The sequence below is a fragment of the Trachemys scripta genome, chromosome 1 (assembly GCF_013100865.1).
Source record: "Trachemys scripta elegans isolate TJP31775 chromosome 1, CAS_Tse_1.0, whole genome shotgun sequence".
Classification (NCBI taxonomy): Eukaryota; Metazoa; Chordata; order Testudines; family Emydidae; genus Trachemys; species Trachemys scripta.
This window is the reverse complement of record NC_048298.1, coordinates 331,211,931-331,234,026: the sequence shown is the minus strand read 5'-3', so window position 1 is coordinate 331,234,026 and position 22,096 is coordinate 331,211,931. Positions and strand designations below refer to the sequence as shown.

Below are 22,096 nucleotides of genomic sequence, written 5' to 3'. Positions count from 1 at the left end.
TTATCAAAAAGAACAAAAGGGGACTTAATCAGAGCATAGAAAAGCTACTAAGGGCTCTTTTAATCAAGCCCAGAAAGGTGTAAACTCCCAGTGCCCCCCTGCAGCCTGAGTGAGCGAGCAAGCATGCGTGTATCTGGATCTGGGCCAGCAGAAGAAAGAAAACCTTGGCCCCTTTAAGGATTGCTCCCCTCTCACCTCCTTGTGGGCACTCTGGTGCTGGCTGGACAGAACATAGACTGTTGGCTCCCACAGTAGCAAGGGAAGGTTTAGAAGCCTGCCAGCGTGCCGGGGGGGCAGCATTCTGTAGAGAAAAGCTCCCCCCATGCTTGGGATCAGAACACCAGGTTTCTGAACTTTGCGGGGGAGGGGGGAAGATGCTAGTTGCCTGTTGCAGGCTGGATACCTTTCTGGAAGAGATACTTTAGCCAAATTATAGGGCTCAAGCCAGGGCTAACTGGGTAAAATTCTGTGGCCTGGGTTAAGCAGGACGCCAGCCTAGATGATCTAAAGGTCTCTTCTGGGCTTGGACTCTATGAATCTATACCTTAGCATAGGAAGTGTTCCAATGGCCCGACTCCAAAACCCTCCTCCTCCATCTCATTTCTGCAGCCAGGGTTGGCTCCTGGGCATTAGAAGGACCTCGGTAGAGCCCGTCTTTCATTCTCCTCCCACCTCGCTGCAGTTATCCTTGACTATACAGCAAAGGTTCTTGTTCTCAGCTGTATTGCTACTGGTGATTATGCCTGCCTCTGCTCCCCGACTGCAATGGGAACAGAGTAAGACTATGGCAAATGCCAGCCCTGTGAGCCATGGAAGCCCCAAGCCCTGTCTGCACTACAAAAACGGCAGTTCAGCTCTTCTACTGTTAGCAAGGGGAGGGGGCCCTCACCTATACAGGCAAAACTTCAGGGTGTTTGGACTCTCAGTGTCATTATCTCAGCCCAGTCCCACCCTCAGAGCTCTCATCTGCCACTTACCACGTGCAGGCCGACCACCCCTACCCCTGCTTTTCCTGGCAGCACTGGCCAGATGGTTACTTCAGTCCATGAAGAACATGTTTTGTTATGCAAACTGGAAGTTTCAGCAGCTGTTTTTTTGCATCCCATTCACTAGCCAACTTGTACAGGCTGGGGCTGTAACAGGTTAGAAAAGACACAGGGGCGGGCTTGCTAGTTTTCATGTACAGCAACTTCAGAAAAAAACAGGTAATTCACTACAAGAACCTTGTTTTATTCTATTTTAACTTCTGCCTTGGTCCTAGGATTAGAGCTATCGTCTCTGCTGTTAAAATGTACAAGATATCTGTATGACTGACACAGGTGGCGTTTGGGAATTTTTCACTCTGCTTGAAATAACAGAAACCACAGTCTGATAGAACCATGTCCCCACATGTTATTTTACCCACACATTATACACATGCAAGTAAATAAGCTTTCAGTAAACTCCGATGTGTTTTATAATGTTCTGATGAAGCCACAGTGGTTCAGCTGAGGCCCTCAATGACCTTTTGTCTTTTACTGCACTGGTTTTTGAACAGCAAGTTGAGGATTCACCAAAGCACAATAATTTAAAGCATACTGGAAAAAATGTAGCAACATCTATATTTGTTTTAAACAGTTTGACAGTAAACACCAGAAAACCAGGCATACACATGATCCCATCAGTTAAACGATTTTTTCCTTTGCATAGTGAATAGCTAATTCTTTGTTTGATGCGTTGCAGTGTTTTAAAGATACGGGGAAGAAAACAGTTTGCATCAAACTCATGTACAACATGGAGAGAGACCGTTCCGCTTTCTGAGCTACAGTTCAATCAGCGGACATGGCACAGTTTTGAGCTCATTGTGAAGATCTACCAAAGATCCCATAGAGCTCGAGCAGTGACTTGCTGGACCTTCGTGTCCACATGCAAAAGTTGAACAAGGAATGGTCTTTAGTTTTCATCTCTCGTCCCCTTTAAAAATCGGAAAGGATTGGTTTTGATGAAATATTTTCCCACTGCACAGGACAAGCTCCTTATCAACCTTTCACTTGAAAGCTAGAAGATGGCAAAGAGGTCCGGAAAGTCCAGCAGAGAGTACTGCAGGGCTAGCTCCTTGACACATGGCTAAAGGCCTGGTTTTAAAATCAGTTATAGTCTTTAAGGCTTCTATCTCCCCTTTGCTTTCATTGACAAAAGACAAAGAAGCACTTGATTAAGCTGTACTTCAAGACTAATCCATACTGCATGTACAATACCATTTGAAGAAAAAATACTGACAATACAGGACAGTGTTATACAATCATCTTTTGCACAATCCATTCTTTTGGCACTTTTCCTTCATTTCTTTACTGATGTCTGTAGTCACTAACCCCCCCCAAAAAAGAACTTAATACATTTGTTTTCCATCTAGAAATCTACATAGAGTCAGAGTTGGTTTAAAGTCCTGTGGCATCTTTGGCAGATTCAGTCATTCACCTACTAATCGAAATCCCTAACCCCACCCTTTCTGGTCACAAGGAAGTGCAACAAGCAGTGCAATTACTTCACCAGCCCCAGGGCCCCCACAGCTGAGCCCCATTTTAGCTTACAGGAGGGCAGTAAGGTGGGAGACTTTCACATTTTGGAAGAATTTGTACATGCCTTCACCTTCACGCAAACTGCAGGGAGTAGGTTCAATTCCTTAGAGAATGTTAGATCAGAAAGGAGTAGGATGCAAAACAATGGCCAAAATAGAGATATTTTTAATAAAATCTTTTGTTGTGTTAGTCTCTCCAGACATGTGGAGATCTTTGACTCCATCCATGGTTCTGGTGTCTCCACCAGAGCTGCTGTTTTCCTGATACTTCTCACATGGCATTAGCTGCGACAAAGGAAGTGTAAATTTGATCTTTGAATGCACGAAGGGCTGGGAACTTCTGTTTGCAGTGCAATTGTATACAGTATCCTATTTTTTTACGCAAGCTTTTCTAGTAAATAATAAAAACACTGTTCCTGTTAAAGTAGTAAAACATTCCAATAGAGTCATCAACATTCCATCCACCCGCGTCTCCAGCTTCCCAAGCTAAGTGCACATGGAGCTGCACAAACCAGGGATCTGAGCCAAAGCCCAGCAGAGTTAGTGGAAAGACTCCCACCGACTTCCGTGGACTTTGGACCAGGTGGTACGGGCCCAATCCTGCTCTCACTGACTTCAAAGGGAGTAGGACTGCGCCTGTTCTAGCAAACTGGAAACCGTCTTTCTTGATCTTTAAGCAACTAGATGGAGGATAAAATTATAAATATAAACTGTAGTTTTCTTTTAAGAAAGGTTGAAATTAATGGACTAAAATCCTACACCGTATTTTGTGGACAAGTACCCCTTGGAAATATTAAAACCAACCCTGCCACATTATTTAAAGATGCTACTGCATACGAGTAATAATGTCTCATAAAAAAAGTGACAGATTTTTAGGATCCACAGTTATTCCACAAGAGGATCCCAAAAATCAAAGGCCTCCTTAAGTAAATACTGATACAACGGACCATACATTGTAAGGGCTTTTCTATGATGGTCCGGACCTGCACCCACAATCAACGGGAGCTTTGTATTAATTTCACTGGGATCAGGGCCTTGGATTAATCATGTAACAGTTGGCAGAGTAGGGCCCTTTGTGTGAACGACCCGTAGATAATAAAGTATGTAACAGACATTCTAGCCTGGTTCTTTTCTATCAAGCTGTTAGCGTGAGGAACTGTTCTAACTGAGGCAATGGCTCCTGTACTTCCATTGAGAATCAGATTTAAAAAAGGAAATTAACACATGAAATTAACACACAAAACCCAAGTGTTAAAGTGACCTTTAAAAAAACCACACAGAAGGACACTGGCCTAGGTGGGTAGGACTCAATCTCATTCTAAGGAAAGATACATTCAGCTTGTAAAACCCCACATAAAGTGAGTTTCTCAAAAGCTCTTTTGTTTTAAAAAAAGCCAGCAGCCCAGGCCTAGAACAAGCCAAAGTAATTGAGTAAGGAAGCCTGTTTCAAGATAGTCACTTGTGCGGAGCGGGGTGAGGGGGATGTTGAAAGAGAGACTGGGAAAAAAATCATGAATACACTTGGATAGTGTAAAAAAGCTTTTGCTCGGAACAAAAATAAAGGAAATTCAGGATTAAAGACTGTTGTTCCATCCTTAATGTACTCTGCTGTTCGCAAGTACTGAGGAGACCAAATTTGACCATCAGTAACTCTGACCCATGCAAACCCACTGACTTCAATCAAGTCAAAGCCTCGGCAGTTTCCTTCAAATTCACTGCTGGCGTAAGTGAGTGCAATGCAGGTCAAGTCACTGGAGTCGTATCAGCTGTGCATTTGGCCCAGAGAGGTTGCAAGTGTGTAACTAAGGGCAGAATTTCCTCTCCAAAGAGGATACAATAATACACAACCCATGAGCTACAACAGTTAGGCACAGCAGTCCAGTCTAAGAGAGTGCAGAAAGCCAGCATCAACTTCCTGGCTTCACGTATTAGTTGAATAGCCAGTAGTTTGTGTGTGTTAATACGAGATATATATTATGTCATCATTACTACAAGATTTCTCAAAATGAAAGTGTCGATCTGTTGAAATATAGTATTTAAAATATATAAATTTTATCCATTAAAATATAAGATTTCTTTTTTTAAAAAAAAATCCAGTTTAAAGCAGTAAAAAGCGTCAGGGTCCTTGTAGTTATATGAATAAGTGGCAAGCCGGAGACTAAACCAATTCCTTCGTTGCCAGGAAGGCAAGCCATTCATCATCATTTAAGATGGAAGGAGAGAGCAAAAGACACGGCAGAAACAGATGAATAATTAAAATCCTTTTACATCAACCTCTTGTATGCTGCATTAGCAGAACCTTCCTGCACTCCACAGGTCAGCTGCAAGTTTCGCCAGCGGCTTGGTGTACTGCTGGTGCAGTGTGTGTCAGGTAGCTCTTTCAAATGCCAGTGTCACCTGGTATAAGGAGCAACAAGATATTAAATTGGCAGACTCACGTTTCTGAGGGGGGAAAAAATCCACTGAAAGAACAGAAGATCCATTGTCTAGAAATTCAGAATTCAAAGAGTGACATTTTTGAGCCCATTACTGGTGATAATCGGGAAAATTATTTCACTCAGTGCAACAAATGTGAGGACAGGCCTGAGGTGAAAGGGAGAAAAGCAGAGGTTCTTTGGGAAGGAAGGGCACCCATCAACAGTGAGCACAGACATTTATCTTACCTAATGCATTGATCTATATTCCTTGCAATTGGTCCAAGAGAGAAAAACGAACACTCTCCATGACACAGGCAGACAGACAGACTTAATTGGGCTGCTTAAAACATCAGAGTGATTCGAACCAAATTGTAGCATTAAGCTCAACAGTGAAAGCCTGGTGGGAATTCTCACTTGGAAAGGGCTTCATGTGGTGATTGCCGCATGTGGGGTGGAGAACACGCTCTCCACTGGATAGGGTCCTGGATTAGTCAAGAGTCCTGGGTTCTATTCCCAACTCTACCACTGACCCTGGGCAAGTTGATAGGCTGAAGTGTCAACTAACTGGATGCCACTGTTTTGGAGAGCCCCGTTTGGGAGATCTAGGACCAAGAATTTTAAAAGTGCCGAGCACCCCCAGCTCCCAATGACTTCAACTGGAATGGGAGGTGCCCAAAATGAGCAGCCATTTTGAAAATTTTAACCTTTGTGCCTCAGTTTATACATCTCTAAAGTGAAGATAATGGCTACTTACTGCTACCAAACGCTTTGAAACCTCTGAGTAAATAGTGCATTAAGTGCTAAGTAATACTATCACTGCAGTGCACACATTCCCCAACCCAACCGTGGCTGGTTTATACCTAGGGAATGAGCAGTACATGGGGCTCCCATGCTGCCAATGTCAAATGGATTCATTTGGGTGGCTCTCTTCCTTACTGATGCTTCTCTTCCTAAATGTCCAACATGAGCAAAACCACGTTGATTGGTTTCACCTTCGTGCCATCCCAAGAGAGTGGGTTGGAAGTATTCACTTTGCCTTTTCTTTATAGCTAAGTTTTCTGTGATATTACCAACATCGATTAACTAGTTTTCAACAATGCATTTTCCGTAAAATCCTTGGTTTGCAGGTTTCCTACATTTCATTTGGTCTCATTAAAATAACCTCTGATCTACGCTGTCTAATGTATTTCTTTTTTTGTGCCCCTGGAAGGTGTTACTGAATTGTATCCACTATCGGTGTATCCATTTGCTCCTTAGGACACAAAGGAGAAAGCACGGCTCACAGCCTCTTTCTTAAGGGGTCCCATTGTTACAAGATTATCATAAACCAGGGAGTTTACATCACTATGGTATAACTTATGATCCAGTCACAGTATCTGGCTGCAGCATAAGGGAGAGAGTGAAACAGGCACAGGATTGGGATGTTGGAGAGAAACAGTCTAGAAGATTTATGTAAATGTGTTTTCAATCCCTAATTTCTGTCTGACATGATGCAGCAGGCTAGACATTGGATTGACAGGGTCCTTATCATTGGGCTCCTATACTTGGTATCCTATTGCCTTAGTAAGATGGTCACCACCAGCATTTAACTCAGAAATGTCACCTACTATGTTTAAGTACATTTCAACGTATACATGGGGAGGATCAGTTGTCTTTCAGAGTGATGGACAAAACGGAACAGGTGAATTTTTGTTTTTAACCTGCAAGGACCCTGGCTTCAGCATGAACTGGATCTAAAATGTCTTACCATCAAAAAGAAAAAAAAAAAAAAATTGTGGGTGGTAGTATGACAAGAAAATAGTTCCTCCTATAGGATATTTTGATAAACCTCATGTCCTCTACAAAAGGCAACATTGTTCCTAAGTGCTACTTTGCACCTGTAGTGCTCTTTGACCGCAAGAGATATTGATCTACTCTTCCTTTCCGCCTATCCATTGTCCTGTTTTCACTGTCAAAAATTCGCTGCAGTTGTAAGGCCAGCCTCCTGTCTTCCTCCTCCTGCTGCAGCTTCTGTTCCATCTCCCTCACTAAAGGATCAGCTGTGGCCAAGCCCATCTCGCCAGCTGTCTGCCTCAGTCTTTTAACCGAACCATTCTGTTCCAAGTGCTTTGTTTTACAGTGTCTCTTTCGTCCTCGTCTCAGTGAGGGGGGCTGTTCGCCAATAACATTTTCAACAGAATTGCAGGTACCATTTTGTACGTTGATCAATTCACTATTGTTCAGGTATTTAAACTGCTTTTTTCCTGCTGTCTTGACAGAAACCCCTAGCATACTGTTCCCTGGTAGTGCTGGGTTGACTCCAATTATTCTTCTGGTCATTATTTTTGCCCCAATGCTAAGACAAGATTTGTCCAGATATGAATTTGTTTTTACTTCAGACACATCTGAAATTTGAGTGTTCAGAGAGGTTCCATTTGATCTTGTATCTAGTTCAGAGGAACTGCCATCCATTGTTAAGGCCTGTGAACGGTTTTTCTTGTTACCAGTCCTTTCGAGCTTCACTTCACTGATCGAAGGGAAATAATCTAACTCTGTGTTTGTGTGTGCCGCAGAACCAGGTGAAATTTGATCATTTAACATTCGTGGCTGCTCTTTATTGGAGCTAGCAATGTCAGGAACCAGAAAGTCCTCTCCCGTCTCTGAAGCCAAAGATGTAAGGGTAGCTTTACAGAGAGTCTTTTTAATCTGGCGCTCCTGAAATATTTGCTCCCATTTTTTCAGGATTCTGGGACTAGCTTCATAGGTGGTTGGTTTCTGCAGGCTTCGGTTCAGGTTCCTTGGAGTAGACTTTATAATCAAAGGACTCAAGACTTTGCCGTCGGGAAGCCTCTTGGGAGGAGTGCACGGTGAGCAGACAATAGGTTTGAAATGATTGAGCTCTTCTGAGATACTGTCATTGCTCTCAGGACTGATGGATCGCTCCGGCTTGTGCAGGATGGAGAGTGACGAAACCGAGTTGAAAACCAGACGCTTTTCTGCTGTCAAATCTGGGGCAGAGAGGCAGCGATTGTTTTGGGTGGATGACAAAACTCCAACGATGGGAGTTGATGCACTGGTCACTGATGGAACCTGTAAGACAAGTCATCGGGATTAGAAAGTTTGCCATTGTGGTGATCTAAAAAGAGGGGCCAGGGTAAGAGTGAAATAGATGAATCTGTGAGAGAACAGAAGATGCTGGAAGTCACCTAAACAATTAACTAGACCACTAGTTCCTAATCTTTCAGGCAACTGTACCTGTTTATCAGGCCACGATGTCTGCTGTACCAGCTAGCAGCTTCAGCCACCTTCTTCCTCTCAGGCCAGCGACTTACTTATCCCACCACGTTAATAACGAGCACTAAGTCCAGCCCCTGCAGTCCTGCTTGCCTTCCATTCAGCTGTGCACTGTCTAATCTGGAATGCAGTCTGGGGTGCTCCAGATCCTGCAGTAAGTCAGACTAAGCAACTGTGGTTGGTTAGAGCACATTGAAAGGCCCACAGGTAACCAGGGTGCACCGGAATCCAGCACAGCCTGGGTCCCAAATTCATCCTTGACAGGATGGCTGTGCTTGGGACATCAAAGGAATGGAGAGTAGCTAGCCATAGTGGTGGCAAAAGCTCAAAAGCACAGGACAAAGAGAGGCTGATAACCATGGAACTAGACTAACTCAAAGAAAAATTTACCAATGGTCGTGATGGATTCTCCATCACTGGCAATTTTTAAATCACGGTTGGATGTTTTTCTAAATGATCTGCTATATACAGATTAATACAGTTAATACAGGTTGCCAAACATCCTTTTAGTGGAGCACTTGTTCTCCAGGAAGGTCCACTCAAAGTCTTCTTAAAAAAAAAGATCTGGGAAGACAGATTACTTTTACAGTGCCTCATTCTGGACTTGTTCCAACTCCCATCAATTTCAACGCGAGTTAGATTAGGTCAGGGGTTCTCAAACTTCACTGCACTACGACCCCCATTCTGACAACAAAAATTACTACATGACTCCAGGAGGGGGAACTGAAGCTTGAGCCCGCCCAAGCCCTGCCACCCTGGGTGGGGGAGCCAAAGCCTGAGCCCCCCACCCCAGATGGGGGGGGGCAAGGAGGGGGGCAAAGTCAAAGACCAAGGGCTTCAGCCCCAGACAAGGGCCTGTAACATGAGCCCTGCTGCCTGGGGCTGAAGCCCTCAGGCTTTGGCTGGAGCCTGGGGCCAAAACAAGTCTAACGCCAGCCCTGGCGACCCCATTAAAATGGGATCCTGACCCACAGTTTGAGAACCACTGGATTAGGTCATCTAAGAGGGTCCTTTTTTAGGACCATGGCCCATGACTGACCTCAGAGAGGGCCACAGTACTTTGGACCTTGTCAGAAAGATTATTTAGGTCACCTGAGCAGGACCTACTGAGGATCTCCCCATCTTGCAAGCAGGGTTCCCCACTAAATGGCTATCCCAAGGATTCCTTAGGCTTCCGACAGTTACTGGATTCTTAGCATGATTTTTTTCCCCCACTTGTGGAATGAAGAGGAAGCAGAAGCTGAAGAGAAGGGGATTCAGTGCAGAAAGTGGATAGTCCCAGTAAAGGAGACAGATGCAGGCAGAAGATGGATGGTTCCTTATTCCTTCTTGAAAAAAAGGGAAGCTCTGGGGAGAATGAGGTCATGAAGATCTCTCGCTGGACAGGGAGATGCGGAGGAAGAGTGGAGCTTCCCTTTGGTGACTGGAGGTGAAGGCTCGGATGGATGTAAGGTGCAGTGGGAGGGAGGAAGGCTCTGGAGCAAGGGCTCAGCCAATGGCTGCAGGGGACACCCCATCTCTATGCAGGAAGACTCAGCAGAGAGTGGAGGGAAGGTAGGAGAAGAGCCAAAGGGCCACAGGTCTCATAAGAAGGCCCTACCACTGAAGCCCTTTGAAACATGCTACATCCCCCACATCTCCTACCTTGACCGGGGCTGGGTCTCCTGAAGTGGACATGAGGCACCGGGTACTTGGTGCGACAGGATTAAGTAACACTGACTGAATCCACTGTGTTGTATGATGCTGCTGCCAGGCACCAGGAGCCTGCAGGCCAGAGAGGCAGAAAATGGCCCAGTATGTGGAGAGTGACATCAATCAAATTGCTGCTGCTGGGGAGACCAAATCCTGGGGCTGATGGTGCTACAAAGGCCTGAGAGTCTCAGAAATCGTGCAAAGGAGACATCTGCCAGATGCGCAACACCAGCCCAGTAATTAGGCTAGAACAGCAGATGGACATTTGCCTGAGAAAATCCTGGGTTGGATGTTCAGAGGTGCTTAGTAACCACAACTCTTACCGAAGCCCATCTGTGCCATAGGCACTCAGCACCGCTGGAAGTCAGGCCTCCCGTTCTCCCTCTGCTGGGCCTGGAGCACCAGTTCATTCACAAAAAGAGCCCCACTGACTTCAGCAAGAGCAAGACCAGACCAACTGTTCCTAGAGAGGCGATGTTAATCAGTGATGGTGCACAAGGAAGGAGACGGAGACCAGGTCAACAATGATCATTTCTGCTCCACTTTAAAACTGATCTGCAAGGGCTGTATGGCAGGGGTGGTGGAATAATTTTTCGCTAAAATGCAGAGGTTAAAAAGTAGTTTGGGGGCTGGATGGAGACAGTTTTTTTTCAAGCTTGCGAGATATTTGTTTTTTAAACAACCGGTGAATCAAAGAAAAAGAAATTCTTTCAAAAAGAAATTTTTGAAAAGAAATCGGATTTACAAAAAAGGAAATGGAGTACCCTTCGAATTCCCTGTTATCACATGATGCTAGCAAAAAAGTGTGTGTGTTGTCCATTTTTCCATTTAATTACTTCCAACCTGGACTGGCAGTCAGCTCCTGCTGTAAGTCGTAAGGGACTGATTAACATCACACCTCTGCCGACAACCATTTTTTTGACCGATAGCTAGATGATCTCCAAGTAACTGTCACTGTATAGCCTTCAACAACATTTCTATGAAATGGACAAACTTCTCCCTCACGGGATGTAACATTTCCAAAAACCTCTGGTACCTTTGTTCTGTTGGCCGGGGCTGATCTCTGCCTGCTCTTTGATCGATCTCGAATGGTGTCATTGCAACTCTGACTCCTTTCCAGTTTGGAGGTTAGGTTCCTAAAAATCAGGGATATGTAAAACATTAGACTGGGTATTAACTTAAAACAGCAAATTTCATGGCACCATCAAACTGGGCACATAGCTCATTCTGCTTATGTCGCCAGTTACCTGTGTCATGCAGGAGGTAGAGGTAGCCACCAAGACAGAATCTAGCTTGCACAGGACACCTCCCAACTACCAGAGCAGGGGGAACTTGGAGGGAGATTATAACTGATCTGTTTCCTGGGCCACTGCAACAACACACTGCTCTACACCCAGGGCTTATGACAAAGCCACAATTTAGCCCTGAACAAATGCAGGACATTACAGAAACCCTTGTCCTGTCCTACCCACTCTCTCCCACTTGGTACACTTGATGCAACCGATGAGAGTAAAGTTATTGGAGCAGGGGCCAGCTCTTGACATTTGTGCTGTAAAGTGCCCTGCCCCTTTTGAGAACTGTATAAACAAAGGTTTTTATATATGAACCTACCATGTAGATCTTTATAGAGTACAGAGGCCGTAAATGTAATGAATTTTACAAGACAGCCTTCAAAGGACACATACCCAATGCATTAATCCTCAAGAATTCTATGGCAACCGTGGGACAAATTGGTCCTATTCATGATCAAAGATTTAGAAAAAACTAACCTATGAGAAAAGGTTAAAAAAACTGGGCATGTTTAGTCTTGAGAAAAGCAGACTGAGGGGTGACCTGATAAGCCTACAAATACATTAAGAGCTGTTATAAAGAGGATGGCGATTGTTCTCCATGTCCACTGAAGATAGGACAAGAAGTAATGGGCTTAATCTGCAGCATGGGAGTTATAGATATCAACTAGAGTTAATAGTTAAGCACTGGAACAGGCTTCCAAGGGAGGTTTGGAATCCCCGTCATTAGAGGTTTTTAGAAAAGGGCTGGACAAACACCTGTCAGGGATGGTCCAGGTTTACTTGGTCCTGCCTCAGCGCAGGGGGCTGGACTTGATGACCTCTTGAAGTTCCTTCCAGCCCTACACTTCTATGGATTCTATGATTATATTTTACCAATTATTCAATACTAAGTTCTCTAAAACAGCAATAACTTATTTTGGGCTGTGGTGACTGTTTGAATTCGATTTAAGTACTTAAGGGACGTTTAGAACAAAAAAATGAATTGTGCAATATTTACGTTCGTAATGGACAGCCAGCGTGAACTAAGTCTGCTTCTTACCCTGTCAGGAAGGCAAAAGAATAGGCGCTGCCTTTGGAGACAAAAGCCGACCGATGTGTGTGTTTGCTCTGGAATGGTTCTTCATTCTCTGAATCCGAGAGGCGTTCTGGAAACTGAAGTTAATAAAGGAAGAATCAGCTGGCATACACATTAAAGTCACTCAGGACCTAGTTATTTTTCCTTGGGAAAATGTTTCAAGTCTCCAAAAGCCCATGTAGTGGCGATATTTGAAGCGTGTAAAGAACAGAATGTGAGTGCCAGCTAGTGTATAGTGTCATAGACCTATTAACTTCCCTTGAGCTAAAGCAATTTATGTCAGCTGGAGATCTGGCCCAATGTTTTTGCCACTTGGGGGAAACAAACCAAACCAACAGAACTCTCACGTGCAGCTGTGGTTCAGTGAGGAACATTTCATTATCAAATGCTACAGGACTCAGAGCCCATAGTAATTCATCCAGAAAACAATGCTAAGGGAGCAACAGTTTGTTATCAGCATAACCTTTTATCAACAGTAAACTATGATATGGTCCTTTCCACACAGTCTATGACTGATATGGGCAAGAGCCAAAGCTAAACAAGAAGTTACTCTTTACCATGCGGACATACAGTCCCCGGATGACTCGTATTGTATATATGTGTAGATGTGTATTTCTACAAGTCTATGTGTGTGTGAGAGAGAGAGAGAGAGGATACATGCCATGGCATGGTTTGCTATACAGGTTTTATCACCACGTGTTTGAAATGGCCACGTTACTCATGAGTGGGGAAGCCAGAAGCGAGTTAAACAGGCCACTCCAAATGGGAACCAATAAAACCTTCATTCCACATCATCCTGTATTCCAAAGATGTCACCTGTATTACAGAGAAGCTATTTTAGGAATGCTTTAGAGCGTTTTCAAAATGTGACTGGGACTATTTCTTGTATTCCTTCCCCCTAAAGCCAGGTGCCTTAGTCACTATGGAATCCAAATGTACAATGCACAGAAGAGTTATTCAAACCCCTACCCCTAGGGTAGGTTTTCTATAGCTAAAAATACCACAGCTGTACAATCTGGTATCTCAGGTCCTTCTAGGGCTGCAAAGAAATCAAACAAGTTCTATTGGGAAGCTACAGCTTCATAAGAATGGCTATACTGGATCAGACCAAAGGTCCATCTAGCCCAGCATCCTGTCTTCCGACAGTGGCCAATGCCAGGTGCCCCAGAGGGAATGAACAGAACGGGTAATCATCAAGTGATCCATCCCCTGTTGCCCATTCTCAACCTCTGACAAACAGGCTAGGGACACCATCCCTTCCAATGACATATAGCTCCTAGTTTCAACTGAGAGACATTAGATCATTTTTTACATCTAGAAAAGTGATGAATGATCCAGGACTGAAGCCTGTCAGTCCTGGGTAGGTTTAATGCTATATCTGGGGTGGGAACAGGGTAGTATTTACTTACACATTCTTGATTCATTTTAAGCATTAGTGGTTCATCTTTTTTTTGCTGTTCTTCCATTTTTCTTTTTCCCACTTCCATGTCTTCTAGAATTAGCTTGTGGATCAGATCCTCAGACGTTTTTTCCTCTTGTAATTTTTCTTCCCTCAACTAGGAGTAAAATAACAAAGGAGACAACATACTTGAAATAGGCTGTTAATATAGGCAATGTATTTGTTGAATTAAACATGGAACTGGGAGCCAGAAAATCCTGTATTCTAATCCTGGTTTCTTACAATGATTCACTGTAGGAAAATCCCTTAATCCCGCCACATGCCTCAGTTTCCCCATCCATAAATAGGGCCATCACTACTTCACAGGAGTGTTCTGAGGACAAGTTTTTGAGAAGTGTTTTGACACTAACACGCACAAGTACGTACCAAGGCTATTACTGTCTTTACACACCTTAAACTGGCCGGGGCGTAGTTAGGACCAATATTTGACACAGCCTTTTTCCTTGCATCTGTTTGTAAAGCATGACAAATAGTTCCGTCTACTTTAAGAGAGCTACTTATACGTGATTCTACGACAAAGGTGCAATGTGGAAACATACAATACACACCCACAGAACCCTCTCTCAAGCAAAGATTTCTGTTTTGATCTTCAAAGGGGTTAAACTGAATACACTTCGTTACACACACACACAGACAGTATCCTTTCTTCGCCAAGGTTACTGCGCTGCCTCCCACACCCAATATTGGGAGTTTACAGACAAATGTTGGCAGGAAGCGCTTAGTGCATCAACACCACAGATTAGGGGTGCCCAAAATCTGGGGTGGGGGAGCATTTGATATTTAATCAATCAATAGTAAATATTTGCCGATGTGATCACAGTACATGTTCTTTGAAGCCATAAGGTACTGCAGCTTTCCAGTGCTTTGATTTTCTATTCTCACGCTTCCTTCTCCTGAGTGCTCTCCTCCTTCCCTGCCACCACCTCTAAATTTGGTGTAGGAGAATATGAAAATCAAGCTTTTGAGCAGTGAATATTTTTCCCACAGTTTCTAGACTTTTCCCACTTTTGGACTATCTCCAGTGCTTTCAACTTCACCAGTATCTTGGTCCATAGAGATCGGCTCCAGAAAAAATCCTGAGGGGTTGTGATGATTTGTTCATCATTAAACAGAACTGTTAATTCCAACGACAACGTCTTTACCATATTTTCTGGTTCTCCTTTAAGTCATTAGTTTGTTGCATATCCTCTCCTGGCTAGCAAGGTGTTTTTAATTTACAGAAAAAATAAAATCAGTGAACAAACACGCTAAAAATTGTAATGACCGCAAAAATACTTTTGAGTGAAGAATTGTATTTTTAATGTAGAATATTTCATAACATACTAATATATAGTATTTAAACTAGTATAAAGAAGTGTGCTAAATACTTTGGAGATATGCACAAAGACCCTGCCTTGAAGAGTTTACAATCTATGGCCCCAATCCTGCAAGTGTATTTGTGCACGCAGAATCCAAATGAAGTTGGAGAGCTCCATACAGAGTTCTCATTACAGGATCTGAGCCTAGAAAGGCAATGTACAAACACTGGAGGGGGTTGGGGGAAGGGGAATGAAGAAAGGAGGGCAGAAACAGGAGCAAAAATTGTATGACCAAATGCTGAAGTTGGGGTTGAGGGTACCTTCTTTCGATGCATGCTTTGTTAAGAGTAATATAGAATCTCGCTACAGGACTCGTATCAAGTCTTTACTCCGTAATGGGAAGTGTGAATTAAAGGGAGTCTGCTCTATTTGTTTTACTATGGGACACACAATCTCAGAGGTTCATGACTCCTGTATACAATGATTTAAGTAGGGGTAAATAAACCAGGATTTTTAAAAGTTATTTCTGGCAGTCTGTCCAAAATCCTCCCCACATCTTCCATCCCTTCTCCCCAAAAATTTGTAGATTTATGGAATTTGTGAATTATCTATTTGTCTTCTAATCTATACGATTATATTTGGATTTTATTTTAACAGCCAGGTACAGTGAGATATACAAGAATGTTTAAAAGCGTATCAGCTTACTGAAACAGACAGCAAGAGGTGCAAACATAACCTCTGTCAACAGAAAACACTCAGGGCTATCTTCTTTGGATATTAAGAACAGCAGAGGTCTACAAAAAATCTTACAAAAAGAAAAAAGCATCTCTTGTTGACAAAGACTTTTTGTGCTCTATTTTGGAGACCATATATATCTCCCGCAAACCAAAGGGTTAATGTTGGCATCCAATAACATATTCGTACAAAGGTAACTCAGAGCTTTGTTTCCATTTGACTTAGAAGTATGCAAAGTTTTCCCTACAGTATAAAGTTTGGAAGCCAATAGCTCCAAATTTGACTTGGAAGTCCATGTACCCTTCCCCAGATATACCCATTTGGATGTAGTAGCTTCTGCAACTATCAGGTTTCTCTAACCTGGAGGGAGGGAAAAATGGGAAAGCAAAAACAAAAAATCCACCACCAGAGCAGAAACAACCCGTATTCTAATTAATGGAAGATTGCCTGGGAATTTAGGCCCCAAATTTTTGTTTGAATGCAAACAGTCCAGGGAAGGCATGAGGAAAAGAAAAAGCGAAACAGACTACCTTACTTGTAACACCCAACTTGCGAGAAGTAAAAAGAGTAGATTCCTAGAAGTTTCAGTTTTGATAATCTCAGATGTTATTAGTAATTATAAGTAACAGCTCTTATTTTAACCTAGCTACCCTTTTAATATCCCAGAGGCCTTGATCACTATGCTCAGAGCTTCAGAGAATAATCCCTTGCAAGTAATCCAAAGGAAAATGGTTTGTTTTTTTAAGGTGATCACATTTCTCCGTATCAGAAATACTATTCCTATATGCTCAACACATATTTCCACAATCTGTGAAACTCACATTTGACATCCTCTCTTCCTTGAGCCTGTCCAGGTTTATGTAGTCTTTAAAGGTGCCCTCTTCTTAGGTGAAACTGCTCTGTCTACCCCGCTGCTGAAAAGTGACATGTCAGCACATGCCCCAGGTAGGAGTTTCCCTACTGATTACAGAGTTTCCAAGGAAAAAACTGTTGTGTGAAGAGAACTGGATGCAACTATGGATTTACTCAATATTACAAGGCCTCCTCACCTCAGCAAAATACAAGTACCCAAAGCAAGTTGCTCAAAACAAGAAAATCATCTTTTTTTTTGCTTAGTAAGATGGAAACCAAATATCTAACTTTACAGTGTGCTACTTTATCCTGAAACAAAGTCATCCATACTGACAAGAATAGTATCTTACTGTATTGTAAATCTAATCAACACTCTTAGTAAAATAAACGGAGGGAGGGAAGAAAGAAGGAAAGAAAGACTACATTGTATTCAACTGCAAAGGGTTAAACTAGGGTCAATATTTAGACTTTCTAAAGTGCCTTATATCTTAAAGAAAAACGTAAACACTTTAAACAATCATTACTCACACTTATAAGGAAGGTAAGCAAGTATCAGCCCCATTTTACAGGTAGGGAGACGTAGACAAAGGTTAAGTGACTTGCTCTAGATCACAGAGGGAGTCTAAGGGTACGTCTACACTGGCAGAGTTACATCGCTGGCAGTTATATCGCCGCTCAGAGAGCGCTGAAGGGAAACCGCTGTTATGTGTTCACACTGTCAGCTGCCTACGCAATAGCATGTTCACACTTTGGCACTTGCAACGGTCTTTGGAGCGGTGCACTCTAGGCAGCTATCCCACAGAGCACCTCTTCCTTTTCTGCCGCTAAGAGTTGTGAGGAGGTGGAGGGGATCGCGGTGCACCCTGGGTCCTGTCCCAATGTCCCGTGATGCAATGCTTCGCATACCAGTAATCCCTGTGCTTCCGTCCACATTTGGCACCATCTTTCAACTGTTTGTGTACTGCGTGCTCTGCCTCTTCCGTCTGCAGGAATGGATCCCGCACGGCTGACCAACATGCTGCTCGCTCTCACTAACACGTCACGAGTGGCGGTGGAGATATTCCTTAAACTACAAAGGCAAGAGGAGTGTGACATTTATCTTGCCACGCGTAGTAGCTACAACACGAGATTGCTTGTGGCATTCACGGAGGTGCTGATCACAGTGGAATGCCGCTTTTGGGCTCGGAAAACAAGCATTGAGTGGTGGGATCACATCCTCATGCGCATCTGGACGACAACCAGTAGCTGCAGAACTTTCGGAAAGCCACATTCATGGGACTGTGTGATCTTGCCCCAGCTCTGAGGCACAAGGACACAAGAATGAAAGCTGTCCTGTCATTGGAGAAGCGTGTGGTGATTGCACTGTGGAAGCTGGCTACTCCAGACTGCTACCTATCGGTTGCTAACCAGTTCAGAGTGGAAAAGTAGACTGTTGGAATCATGTTGATGGAAGTGTGCAGGGCCATTAATTGCATCCTGCTCCAAAAGACCATGACTCTGGGCAACGTGCATGACATTGTGGATGGCTTTGCACAAATGGGCTTCCCTAACTGTGGAGGGGCAATATTCCAGTTCTGGCACCAGACCACCTAGCCACTGAGTACATTAACTGGAAGGGGTACTTAATGGTTCTCCAGGAACTTGTGGATCACCGTGGGCATTTCACGGACATTAACACAGGCTGGTTTGGAAAGATGAATGACGCATGCATCTTTCGGAACACTGGCCTGTTGAGGAAGCTGCAAGCAGGGACTTTCTTCTCGGACCAGAAGATCACCATAGGGGAAGTCAAAATGTCCATTGTGATCCTGGGAGACCCTGCCTATCTCTTAATACCGTTGCTTATGAAATCATGCATGGAGCAGCTCGACAGCAGCAAGGAGCATTTCAACAACAGGCTGAGCAAGTGCAGAATGACGGTTGAGTGTGCTTTTGGCCATTTAAAAGCCTGTGGGCGCTACCTATATGGGAGGCTGGACCTGGCCGATGACAATATTCTGATGCTTATAGCCACGTGCTGTACGCTCCATATTTGTGAAGGGAAGGGTGAAAGCTTCATTCAGGGCTGGATCGCAGAGACTCAGCGCCTGGAGGCTGAATTTGAACAGCTGGAGCCCAGGGCTATTAGAGGGGCACAGCGCGGGGTCATAAGGATCAGGGATGCCTTGAGGCAGCAATTTGAAGCTGAAAGCCACTAATATTTGTTGCTATGTACAGCAGTGCAGTGCTTGTAATGCTAGGAGGTGATTGTGATTGGTGCAGACGATGCACTGTGAAGGGGTAAGAAAACTGCCTGTTGCTTTGCAGGGCTCTGTTTGCTTTCAATGAATGGAATAAAGATTGCTTCCAAACCAAAAGAATTCTTTTATTAAAGAAACAACAACCGGAGGGGAGAGAGAAACAAAAAAATTCATCAGCACTGTGGAAGATGTGGGAAGGGAGAATCCCAGGAGGTGACGGTTAAAGGTTTGTGTATGTCCAGGTATCATATGCAACCTTGTCCTTTGGAGTACGGTGCAGCGGGTACTGTACTTCAAGCAGGGCTAAACTGCAGAGGGACGGGTGTTGAGTGCAGTGGGTACTGGGAGTCCACACGGCTGGACTGTGACGGGCAGGAGTGGAATGCAGCAGGTACAGACTGGAGCCAGGAGGTTGATAAGCGTGTGTTGGTGGTGTCTGGGGGGCACATGGGAAAGAGTTTTGCGATAGTGGCTGCAGGGGAAGGCGGACACGCAGCTGCTCGGTTTGCTGTGCTAGTAGCACCTGGAGTGTGTCTGCTTGGCACTCCGTAACGTTTTAGAGCCGCTCCATGGCTTTGTTCTGGCACACCGCATTCTCCTTTTGGTTCCTCTTCTCGCTGTCCCGCCACTCTTTCAATTCTTGTTTTTTGGCCACAGAGTGCATCATGATATAACGCAGAAAGTCCTCCTTAGTTCTTCGTGGCCGCTTTCTAATTCTGCGCAGCCGTTCAACTGGAGATGATAAAGAGGGAGACTGGGCTCTGACGGTCATATATGTGAAGCCAAAATGCAAGATTTTACAGAAGCAGTATTGTTTGCAGCACACAGACCACGGATTCAGTGATTTAAAACACAGCCACTATTCACATACCTGGCTGACCCCAGGCAAGCACACATGAGCCACAAGACCCCCCAAAATGTTCAGTAACAGCAGGGGCAGGGGAAAAATCAGTGTTCCAGGACCGTACTGTACACTGGGCATGTAGCTCTTGGGGAGAGCCAGCACTGTAGGGGGGCTTTATAATCATTAATGTCCCCGCATTTTCCACAGACTGTGTTCATTATGGACGATCTCTCGCTGCTAAGGGTGAGCATGGAATCAAGGGAGGGTCTTCTCCAAGCCTGAGGCTTCCACCCTGGCCCTTATGTGGCTTGTTTGTGTGCAGCAATGCCCCCCCACCCCCTCACAACTCTTAGCGGCAGAAAAGGAAGAGGTGCTCTGTGGGATAGCTACCTTTACATCTGCTATGGTGTGGCCAGGGAGGTTGAAGTGTTCTCCTACAGGTTTTTGTATATTGCCATTCCTGATATCTGACTTGTGTCCATTTAGCCTCTTGCATAGTGACTGTCCAGTTTGGCCAATGTACATAGCAGAGGGGTACTGCTGGCACATGATGGCATATATAACATTGGTGGATATGCAGATGAATGAGCCGGTGATGTTGTAGCTGATCTGGTTAGGTCCTGTGATGGTGTTGCTGGTGTAGATATGTGGACAGAGTTGGCATCGAGGTTTGTTGCATGGGTTGGTTCCTGAGTTAGAGTTGTTATGGTGCGGTGTGTGGGTGCTGGTGAGAATATGCTTAAGATTGGCGGGTAGCCATCTTACAGCAAAAAAACTTCAGGACCAGACTCCAAAGAGAAACTGCTGAGCTCCAGTTCATTTGCAAATTTGACACCATCAGATCAGGATTAAACAAAGACTGTGAATGGCTATCCAACTACAGAAGCAGTTTCTCCTCCCTTGGTGTTCACACCTCAACTGCTAGCAGAGCACCTTACCCTCCCTGATTGAACTAACCTCGTTATCTCCACTCTGATATATACCTGCCTCTGGAAATTTCCATTACTTGCATCTGAAGAAGTGAAGTTCTTACCCACAAAAGCTTATGCTCCCAATACTTCTGTTAGTCTTAAAGGTGCCACAGGACCCTCTGTTGCTTTTTACAGATTCAGACTAACACGTCTACCCCTCTGATACTAGACACAGACAAATTAAATTCTGCAGAAATGATGAGTAAGCCCCATATCTCACCAGGGAAGGTCCGCTCCTCACCATTAGGAAGTAGATTTATAAAATCCGGGCATGGCTGATACTTTAGACCTCCACCAAATGTTACATTCATTTTTTTAAGCCAAGAGGCTCAGTTTAAAAAAAATTAACTTAAAGATGAATATTTTTATAAGTTGTAATTTCCTAACTATAGTGGTGTCCATTTAAATTAACTGATAAATTAGACATTTACATGAATAAAATCTCTATGCCCCTAATCTTTTACCAAATTCCCAACAGTGGTAAGAATGTCAGAAGTCATTGTGCTTTGTTTACACTAGAGGCTTGTCTAAGATAGAGAAATCAATTGATTGTAGCATCCCTCAGTTGACTGATTCTCACCTTGCATCCACTTGCAAATGTGTCTGAAATCACCTGAAAAGACCACAATCAATAACTCCTAGGGAGGAAGCCTCAATCAACTGAAGCTCTACTGACTGTGTGTGTCATTGAGGCAACTCACTGCTAAAAAACAGTGCAATCACCTCTTCCAGATGTCACTCTTAACCTTAACTCTGCCCCTTTGTACATATCCATTACACTGGTCTTCAGAAGCTGCTGAATTCTTCAAATGAAGACTGCAAGGATTATTTCATTAGAAAAATGTATTTCCTTCCCTTTGCAGATATGCATATATACTATCCTTATGAAAAACAGCTAAACCACTTTTGGTCAAGCTTTACCAAAAAAAATAAAAAGTAAAATAAATAAATAAAACCAACGACAAAACACCCAAAAATCCCACCTTCGTGCAGCCCCAATCCAGCAAATGGATCTGTTGTCAGAGGCCCTTGCTCTTGTGTGGAGCCCTGTTGAAATAAACAGGGTTCTGCATGCGTCCACACTAGCAGATCTGATTATAGGATCTGGGCTTATGCCTGGAAAAAATGAAAGTTTCAGAAAGTTATGAATAACTCAGAACTAGGGGTGGAGGGGTTAGAATGGAAACTATTATCCTAGCTTAACTACAGCAGTCACTGCCCCATTATGATATTTCTAGAATAATGACTAGCCACACAAGATATTTAGGGTTAGAGTTCAGTCATTTCAGTGATGTGTGTGTAAAAAATGCTTTTTTTTTTTCTTTTTTTTTTTTTAAAAAGGGGAAAACATCCACACACAGGTTATTTAAGTCCAAAAGGGCTGAATGGAT

At 43.8% G+C, this 22,096-nt stretch overlaps 1 protein-coding gene across 1 annotated transcript; it reads right to left on the bottom strand.

The window, feature by feature from the left end:
• Positions 1–1,209: 1,209 nt before the first annotated feature.
• Positions 1,210–21,823, bottom strand: RNF169 (ring finger protein 169). The gene is made up of 5 exons (XM_034759116.1): positions 21,689–21,823; positions 13,716–13,862; positions 12,271–12,383; positions 10,976–11,075; positions 1,210–8,043 (listed from the first exon to the last, which is right to left on the bottom strand). Exons 2-5 carry the CDS (start codon positions 13,791–13,793, stop codon positions 6,841–6,843), a joined length of 1,494 nt encoding a protein of 497 aa, XP_034615007.1. The 5' UTR covers positions 13,794–13,862; positions 21,689–21,823; the 3' UTR covers positions 1,210–6,840.
• Positions 21,824–22,096: the final 273 nt, after the last annotated feature.